The following is a 9,896-nucleotide window of genomic DNA, read 5'->3' as shown; positions in this document are numbered from 1 at the left end:
CCCGCGGGCTCAGGCAATCCACTCACCTCAGCCTCCCAAAGGCGCGGGATTACAGGCTGAGCCACCGAGCCCGGCAACTGACTCCTATTTTTAAAGAAGTTCTGTTGTGGATAATGTTACTAAACAGCATCATGTACTATAGGGAAATCTTTCATGAAAGAGCCAACTGATGTGGCAAGCTTCATTTTGTCTTATTTTAAGAAATTGCCACCCTGATCATCAGCAGCCATCAGCATCGAGGCAAGACCCTCTAACAGCAACTTGATTTGATGACTCACTGAAGGCTCAGATGATTGTTAGCATTTTTTTTAGCAATTAAGTATTTTAAAATTAAGGTATATACATTGTTATTTTAGACATAATGCTATTGTACACTTAGACTACAGTATAGTGTAAACATAACTTTTTAAAATTTTTTGAGTCAGGGTCTCTCTTTGTCGCCCAGGCTGGAGCAGTGGTGCATCACTGTTCGGGGCAGCCTCAGCCTCCTGGGCTCAGGTGATCCTTCTGTCTGAGCTTCTCAAGTAGCTGGAACTAGAGGCACTCACCATGCCTGGCTAGTTTTTTTGTGGTTTTTTTAGAGTTGAAGTCCTACTCTGTCACCCAGGCTGGAGTGCAGTTGCACACTCATGGCTGCTGCAGCCTCGACCTACTGGATTCAGGCGATCCTTCCTCCTCAGCCTTCCAAGTAGCTGGAACCACAGGCGAGTGCCACCGTACCTGCCTAATTTTTTAAAAAAAATTTATTGTAGAGTTGAGGTCTCACCAAGTTGCCCAGTCTGGTCTCGAGCTCCTAGGCTCATGCAGTCCTTTACCTCTGCCTCCCAAAGTTCTGGGATTATAGGTGTGAGCCACCGTGCCCAGCTGATTTTTTTTTTTTTTTTTTTTTTTGTATAGATGAGATCTCACTATATTACTCAGGCTAGTCTGAAACTCTTGGGCTCGAGTGATCTTCCCACCTATACCTCTGAAAGTGCTGGGACTTCAGGTGTGAGCCACTACCCCTCACCAAGTATCACTTTTATTTGCACTGGGAAACCAAAAAATTTGTGTGACTTGCTTTATTGCAATATTTGCTTTATTGTGGTGGGCTGGAACTGAACCTGCAATGTTTCTGAGGCAGGGCATGTCAAAGGTACTTAACCCAGTGCCCAGTGTGGAGTAGGAAACCTACATCCAAAACTTTGTTTTGAAGGTTTTTGTTATGAAGTGGCTGTTTTTTGGCCCACTCCTGTTTTCTCCCTGGGTTTTCTTCTTACTGAGTTGTAGAAGTTCTTTATGGTTGCCTAGGATCTTGCTGTGTGGGAGAGAGACTGAACTCAACTCTGTGTATGTTCTTCCTACAAATCCTTTGTTGATATGTTTTAAATATTTTCTCTTAGTTTTAATTTCTTGATGGTATCTTTAAAAGTAATTAATTAGTTTGTAAGCTAGAAGAAAGGCCTTCCATTTCTTGCTTCTTTAGCCTACTTACACTCGAGTCAGCACTACCTGTATACGGCCTCATGGCTTTAATCTGACCTCTGCTTGCTTGCTTCTCTACTTTCTGAAAGCAGAGATGCCATCAGATGAAGTGTCTGGGGCAGATGAAGGTGGCTTGAGCAAAAGTTAGGAATGGGTAATTCATGTGTTTGGTTTAATCGGCTTCTTATTTACTTAAAAAATTTAACTTTGGAGGAGAAATAGTAAGCGTGGTATTCCTCTCTGCAAGATTCTTTGGTAAGACTTTGGTTACCTTGATGTGTTCTGTTTGATCAGGTTCTGCAGCTGATTCATGAAAGAGACAACATCTGTAAACAGATTCACCTTCCTGCCCAGAGTGGAAGCAGTCGTGTTTTGGAGACCATGCGGAGGGGGTCAGCCTTGCTTGGAAAGGGGCATCCCACACTTTTCCATGTTTCCTTGGTGACCAGTGTCTGTGTTGCTAAGAGCCTAGCATAGTACATGGCATATTTAGATGCTCAATAGATGCTTGTTATGTGCATGAGTTCCTGGACATGAAACTTGCTTCTGCTCTCTCTGTAAACATAGGCTACGGAATGGGTCACTCATTTTTACTTGTTGAGCATGGTTGTCTTACTAAGTACCCATGGTGTGGTACACTCTGTTTGAGGTTTTAATCCTTTAACTTTTTGTTTTTGGGGATTTTTTTGAGTCAGAGTGTCACTCTGTTTCCCATGCTGGAGTGCAGTGGCATGCTCACGGCCACGCTAGCCTTCATCTGCTGGGCTCAGATGATTCTTCCACCTCAGCCTTCTAAGTCACTGGAACTATAGGCATGCACCACCATGCCCAGCTAATTTTTTTTTTTTAATTGTAACTACGAAGTCTCGCCAAGTTGTCCAGGCTGGTCTCAAATCTGGGCTCAGGCAATCCTCTCGCCTCTACCTCCCAAAGTGCTGGGATTACAGGCATGGGCTACCACGCCCAGCAGTCCTTTAACTTTTAACATTATAGTTTTTTTAGGTCTTGGAATTTAAATGTAGTTCTATGTGTTCACTTTCTTTGGGAACAGTAAGTTTTGCAGAGGTCAGACTGAAGAGAGGATGTCTCCCAAGATAAACTGTACAGAATTAGTGCTTTGCTTTCCACAGTGGCAAAGCACTTTAGAGATCTTCTTAAATGTTTATCTGCTCAAATTTAGTAGTTAAATAAAAGAGACTATTTAAAATAGCTTATGTAGCCGGGGTCAGTGGCTCAGCCTGTAATCCTGCGCCTTTGGGAGGCTGAGGTGAGTGGATTGCCTGAGCCCGCGGGTTCGAGACCCGCCTGGGCAGTGAGACCTCATCTTTATAATAAATCAAAAAAATCAGCCAGGCGTGGTAGCGCATGCCTGTAATTCCGGCTACTTGGAAGGCTGAGGCAGAAGGATTGCCGGAGCCCAGCAGGTCAAGGCTGCGGTGGCCGGGAGCGGCCACTGCACTCTAGTCTGGGCGACATAGTGAGACTCCAACTCAAAAAAAAATAAAAATAAAAATAGAATAAATAAAATAAAATAGCTTATGTTAACCAAGTGTGGTGATGTGTGCCTATAGTCCCAGCTACTTGGGAGGCTGAGGCAGGAGGATTGTTTGAGCCCAGGAGTTTGAGGCTACAGGTCACAGCCATGGTCATACCACCGCATTCTAGCCTGGACAACAGGCTATATACCTTGTCTATAAATTAACAAAAAAAATAAGTTTATGTTTTTGAACTAAAAATTCATAATTCTAGATTCGATTATAATATAAAGTATGGATCCAAAGGGCTCTTTTGGGCCAGGCATGGTAGCTCATGCCTATAATAACAGCATTTTGGGAGGCTGAGGTGGGATAGTTGCTTGAGCCCAGGAGTTTGAGACCAGCCTGGGCAACATAGCAAGACTTCATCTCTACAAAAAAATAAAAAAAATTAGGCAATCATGGAGGTGCATGCTTGTAGTCCCAGCTACTTGGGAGGCTGAGGTGGAAGGATCGCCTGAGCTCAGGCTGTCAAGACTTTAGTAATCTGTGATTGTGCCACTGCACTCTAGCCTGGACAACAGAATGGGACCCCCAAATCAAAAAGCAAATAGAAGACCTTTTTTTTTTGGAGTTGGAGTCTCACTCTATTGCCCAGGCAGGAGTGTAGTGGCATGCTCACAGCCACCTCAGCCTTGACCTGCCTGTTGGTTCAGACGATTCTTCTACCTCAGCCTTCCAGGTAGCTGGAACCATAGGTGTGTGCCACCATGCCTAGCTAATTTTTTGATTTATTGTAGAGATGAGGTCTTGCCAAGTTTCCCAGGCTGATCTTGAATCCCTGGGCTCAGGCAATCCTCTTGTATCCGCCTCCCAAAGTGCTGGGACTGTAGGTGTGAGCCACCCATGCCCAGCAATAAAAGACTCCTTTGGCTGTTTCAATTTACTCCTGTGCTCTACCTTGTGGATGGGGAGCAGTTACATGTGGGAATTCATTGTGTTATCTTTTTATAACATTCATTTACAAATTGGTTCATATAGGCCTTTTCCCTCTTTTTTTTTTTTTTTTACAGATATTCAAGAGAAGCTTATGTAGAGTTAATTCACCATATCAGAGAGTCTATTCCAGGTATATTTAAGAAATATATTTTGACTGGGCATGGCCATTCATGTTTGTGATTCCATCACTTTGGGAGGCTGAGGCGGGAGGATTGCTTGAGCCCAGAATTCAAGACTTGCCTAGGCAACATACTGAGGCCTTGTCTCTACAAAAAATAAAAAAATTGACTGGGCACAGTAGCTTGAGAGGATTGCTTGAGCCCACGGGTTCAAGACCAGCCTGGGCAACTTGGGGAGCCCTCGTCTCTACAATAAATAAAAAAATTAGCCGGGCGTGGTGGTGTACTCCTGTAGTTCCAGCTACTTGGAAGGCTGAGGTGGAGGGATCACTTGAAACCAGCAGGTCAAGGCTGTGGTGATCATGAGTGTACCACTGGATTACAGGCTTGAGCCACTGCGCCTGGCCTAAAAGTGTACTTTTTAAAGCTAGCTTTATGGCAACTTATTACTATAAAGTTTAGAGATAATTCCTTTCTATTATCTTAATCCTTACTCCCTTTCTCTTTTCCCTTTCTCCTAATAAAATTACTCTGTAGTCTTTTAGTTTAGATTTGGTTGAGATTATCTACATTTTTCTTCTGATTTCTAATTATTATAACTTGCATTATGTGCATATACTTTCATTGTGATGGGGCAGGTTAATGTGGAGGCTAGGTGTGTGGCTTTGGGACTGTTACAGGCTGTGTGACCACAGGTGAGAGACTTCACTTCTCATCCATAAAGTGAAGTTAATAGTAGTCACCACATTAGATAATGGGAGAAATTAAATAGATTATGCAGATAGTCCAGTGTAGCATTATTAAGTATTCAGTAACTGGTAGTTTTGCTACTACTTGGTCTTTTTTTTTTTTGAGTTGGAGTCTCACTCTGTCGCCCAGACTGGAGTGCAGTGGCCGCTCCCGGCCACCGCAGCCTCGACCTGCTGGGCTCCAGTGATCCTTCCGACTCAGCCTTCCAAGTAGCTGGAATTACAGGCATGTGCTACCACAGCCGGCTGATTTTTTGATTTATTGTAGAGATGAGGTCTCGCTGCCCAGGCGGGTCTCGAACCCACGGGCTCAGGCAATCCACTCACCTCAGTTTTTTTTTTTTTTAGGTAGATTTATTATTATTAATAAAGGTGGATTTATTGAAGGAAAAATATGTTGTGAAGGGCACAACGGGCAGAACAGCAGCAAGAGTGGCTGCTGTCTGCTGCCTACTTGGGTCTTAAGTGACCATTGTGCCATGCTAAATTCAGCAGTATATGCTTGTGTAAGGCACTGTGAGGTTTTCACTAATAAAAGAAGGACCATTTTGAAAATGTGGACTCCTACTGTGTTCCAAAATCCAGCATTTTAAGCAAAAATGCCTTTCATAGTGCTGAGGGGAACATGGGCTGGGTAGCCAGTTCCTGGCATAGAATGTTACAGGGAGGCGAACCTGTTGCTGCTGTTACTGCTGTTGTTTTACGTGCACATGGGCTGAGTAGCCCCAGGGGAGGCATTATAAACAGCGAATGCCACAGGCATTCTTAAGGTAAGCAGCAGCACCCTGGTGACCTTTGGCCTTTGTGTGTCACAGGTGTGAGCCTCAGCAGCGACTTCATTGCTGGCTTTTGTGGTGAGACAGAGGAAGATCACCTCCAGACAGTGTCCTTGCTCCGGGAGGTTCAGTACAACACGGGCTTCCTCTTTGCCTACAGCATGAGACAGGTGAGCCTGGAATGGGGGAGGACTGACATGGTTCCTGACCAGTTTGGGGGTGATTGTAGAAAACTAGCAGGAAAGAGAGTAGTAGCAAGGCAGTCCTTGAGAAACCACAAGCGTGGCCTGGTGTGGTGACTCACGCCTGTAATCCTAGCACTTTGGAAGGCTGAGGCTGGAGGACCACTTGAGGTCAGGAGTTTGAGACTAGCCTGGGCCATACAGCAAGACCTCATCTCTATCAAAAAAAAAAAAAAATAAGCTGGGTGTTGCGATGTGCACCTGTAGTCCCAGCTAATTGGGGAAGCTGAGGTGGGAGAATTGCTTGAGCCCAGGAGTTTGAAGCTGCAGTGAGCTATGATTATTCCACAGTACTCCAGTCTGGATGCCAGAGTGCATCCCTGTCTCTAAGAAAAAAAAAAAAAAAAAAAAAAACTAAATAAAAGAAATCTTAGGCTTTTACTCTTCACTTCTCTTGAATTTTTCTAATCAGCTGTTTACTGTGTGACACAATTCAGCAATTTGGTGATAAAAGATGACTGTGCCAATGTTTCTCTGCATTAAAATATTTATGTATTTATTTATTTTTTGAGTTGGAGTCTCACTCTGTCGCCCAGGCTGGAGTACAGTGCCATGCTCCCAGCCATCACTGCCTCGACCTGCTGGGCTCTGGCGATCCTTCCGCCTCAACCTTTCAAGGAGCTGGAACTACAGGTGCGCGCTACTACGCCTGGCTAATTTTTTGATTTATTGTAGAGATGAGATCTCACCAAGTTGCCCAGGCGGGTCTCGAACCCGTGGGCTCAGGCAATCCACTCACCTCAGCCTCCCAAAGCATGGGATTACAGGCTGAGTCACTGAGCCTGGTGAGAGACAATTTCTTTACGAGAAAACCTAAAATTGTTTCTCAACATGCAGAGCTCCCTTTTTGTTCTGCAGGTGCTGTTTTTTATAGGGGCCACTGCCATCTTCCTAGCCACACTCAGCAGTTCCTTGTTTCTGTTTTCCTAAGCTGTACAAGCACACTGATACCTGCTTGGAGCTCTCCCTTCAACACAGATTTCCAGGAAAACAAAGCAGAAGGAGATTAGGAAGGAAGGACCTAGTAAAGCTCATTTCCTGCAGAGAGAGTGGTCTCTGCTGTCATTTTTGTGGTGGTAGGGATTGGTTTTCATGGGTCACTTCTCATCTCTCCAGTGACCTCAGGGACAGCATGTCTTGTGTGCTTTGGCCTCCTGAGGCTAGGGGCTCAGAACAGGTGGCTGATGAATGTATGAACCTTTGACTATGCTCACTGTCACTGAGCTGCCATCAGTCAAGCTCATTCCTTTGTTTTAGAGGCCACTGTCTAGTGTTCTGCAGGCAGTGTAAACAGACCAGTGTATATATTCATGTTTGCAGACTTATGTCAGAGATGAAGATTCAGAGGAGCTGCTAGGTCCACTTTGCTTCTTTTCCATGGACATCACAAATATGCAAGATAAATTCTTTTTAATACTAGAGATGTGCCAGGCGTGGTGGCTTATGCCTGTAATCTTAACACTTTGGGGAGAGGCTTGCTGGAGTTCAAGACCAGCCTGGGCAATGCAGGGAGACGTGATCTCTGCGAAAATGTTTTTTAAGAATTAGTGGGACGTGGTGTGTGTACATATGTAGTCCTAGCTACTCGGGAGGCTGAGGTGGAAGAATCACCTGAACCCAGGAGGTTGAATCTGTGGTGAGCCATGAGCATGCCATTGCACTCCAGCCTGGGCGACAGAGTGACAGCTAGCCTTGGAAAAAAAAAAGAATGGGAAATGGGTTTTCAGTGGGTGGTTGAAGCATTCTGTGGTCATTGAATATGAGTGTCCACTTTGGGACCTGATTTCTAGGTTAGTGTTAAGGTTGTAAGGACTTAATCAAGTAACCTAGTAGTGAGAACAAGTACTCAAATTGTGCCTCTTGACAAGGTTCTTGGTTTTCTCATCCATAAAATGGGATACCATAAGTACCAGCCTCACAGGGTTGTTTTGAGGATTAACTAAGATAATATGCTTAAAGTAATTATAATAGTGCTTCATGCATAGTAAGTGCACCATAGAGGTAAGTTATTGTTGTCAACAGTAAGACAAAATGGAGTAAACCCTGCAAGTATTTTAGGATTCTTCATTTTCTTTTGTGGATTTTGTAGTTCTCTCAAAGGCATACTGATTTAAAAGTCCACACTTTGGTATATAGATTCTCCTTTTATTTCATACTTTTGTCTGGCTCAGTGGTTCTCCAGCTGTACTGAATAGGAGCTCATGCATGTAAAGATAGATACAGACTGAGTGTGGTGGCTCTCGCCTTTAATCCCAGCACTTTGAGAGGTACAGGCAAGAGGATTGCCTCAAGACCTTGTCTCTACAATAAATAAAAAAATTAGCCGAGTGTGATGATGTGTGCCTGTAGTTCCAGCTACTTGGAAAGCTGAGGTGGAAGGATTACCTGAGCCTAGCAGGTCGAGGCTGTAGTGGCTGTGAGCATGTCACTGCACTCCAGCCTGGGTGACAGTGAGACTCTTACTAAAAAAAAAGACTTTTCCAGTATACATTTTTTAAACTATGTGGTGTACATGCTTATGGCATACACTTCAAAAGATTAAATGGTATACGGGAAGAAGTCGTTCTTCCTTGTTCCAAGCTGCCTGCTTTCTCAGTTCTTTCCTTGAAGGCAACACTGTTGACAATGTCTTCTTTAACCTTCTAGAGGTATTTCATGTATTTGTATGTATTCTTTCTTCACCAGAGTTATAGTATACTTGTTGATCTATATTTTGCATATTTTAATTAACAGTATGTTTTGAAGAACCATCTGCATCAGTACATACATGTAGAGTTATCATTCTGTTTAATGACTGCATACTAATCTGTTGTGTAGATAAACTATACTTTTTTTTTTTACAAGGTATCTAGGTATTGATAAACATTCAGACTGTTTTACATCTTGTTTGTTTATAAATAATGTTCCTGAATAACCTAGTACCTGAGTCATTTAGAAGATGCACAAGTGTACCCTTGGGATAAATATCCAGAATAATTTTGAATCAGTGATTTTCATGTGCTGAAATTAGAATTTAACTAATTGGAAAAATATGACTCTACTACCTTTCTCTCTTGGAATGCTTCCAGAGGTAGAGAACCCTCTTAGGTCTTGCTTGGGTTTCTGTATATGTGTCTGTAACTTGTAGATAGAGTGAACACGGTCCCCATGTGCCTTAAGAATGAATTCTACAAGTCCTTGGTAACTTCAGTCTCTTCTCTTTTTTTTTTTTTTTTTTTTTAGAAGACACGAGCATATCATAGGTTGAAAGATGATGTCCCAGAAGAGGTAAAATTAAGGCGTTTGGAGGAGCTTATCACTGTTTTTCGAGAAGAAGCAAGAAAAGCCAATAAGACTGCTGTGGGTTGTACCCAGCTGGTACTAGTGGAAGGGGTGAGGCTGTGTATGTGTGTATATGTATATATATTGTTTTTTGTCTTTTAGAACACAGTATATCTCTCCTTTGTTTAAATCATCTTTGATTTTTTTTTCTTTTTTTTTTTTTTAACAAGACAAGGGCCTTGCTCTGTTTCCCAGGCTGTACTCAAATTCCTGGTCTCAAGCGATCCTCCTGCCTCAGCCCTCCAAGTACAGGCTGATGTTTTTTATAAAAATTTTGTACGTTTCAGCACACAGGTACTTCCTGTTCATGTTTTGTTAGCTTTATGCCTAAGTATTTCATTAAAAAGTCTTTTTTTTGAGCTATTTAATATATATATGTATATGTGTATATATATAAAATGTATATGTGTGTGTGTGTGTGTGTGTGTGTGTGTGTGTGTATTTTTTTTTTTAATACAAATGACTTTTTTTTTGAGTTGGAGTCTCACTCTGTCACCCAGGCTGGAGTGCAGTGGCACGCTCATGGTCACCCCAGCATCGATCTGCTGGGGTCTCGCGATCTTCCACCTCAGACTTCCAAGTAGCCAGAACTACAGGCACACATTACCATCCCCAGCTAATGTTTTGATTTATTGTAGAGATGAGGTCTCACCAAGTTGCCCGGGCTGGTCTTGAACCTGCAGCCTCAGGTAATCCACTCGCCTCGGCCTCCCAAAGCACTGGGATTACAGGCTGAGCCACCGAGCCTGGA

General features: G+C 43.2%; 1 protein-coding gene across 1 annotated transcript in view; it reads left to right on the top strand.

Annotated features, from left to right (window-relative positions):
* Window positions 1–9,896, top strand: part of CDK5RAP1 (CDK5 regulatory subunit associated protein 1) — a 49,133-nt gene that overhangs the window by 27,269 nt on the left and 11,968 nt on the right. The window contains 4 exon segments of the mRNA XM_008056313.2: window positions 1,759–1,856; window positions 4,013–4,068; window positions 5,622–5,752; window positions 9,047–9,196. Coding sequence (XP_008054504.1) covers window positions 1,759–1,856; window positions 4,013–4,068; window positions 5,622–5,752; window positions 9,047–9,196 — 435 coding nt within the window.

This window comes from Carlito syrichta, unplaced genomic scaffold, assembly GCF_000164805.1.
Source record: "Carlito syrichta isolate Samal-C Ts95f unplaced genomic scaffold, Tarsius_syrichta-2.0.1 Scaffold302319, whole genome shotgun sequence".
Taxonomy (NCBI): Eukaryota; Metazoa; Chordata; class Mammalia; order Primates; family Tarsiidae; genus Carlito; species Carlito syrichta.
Note: the sequence above shows the minus strand (reverse complement) of the source record. Positions and strands in the feature narration are given on the sequence as shown.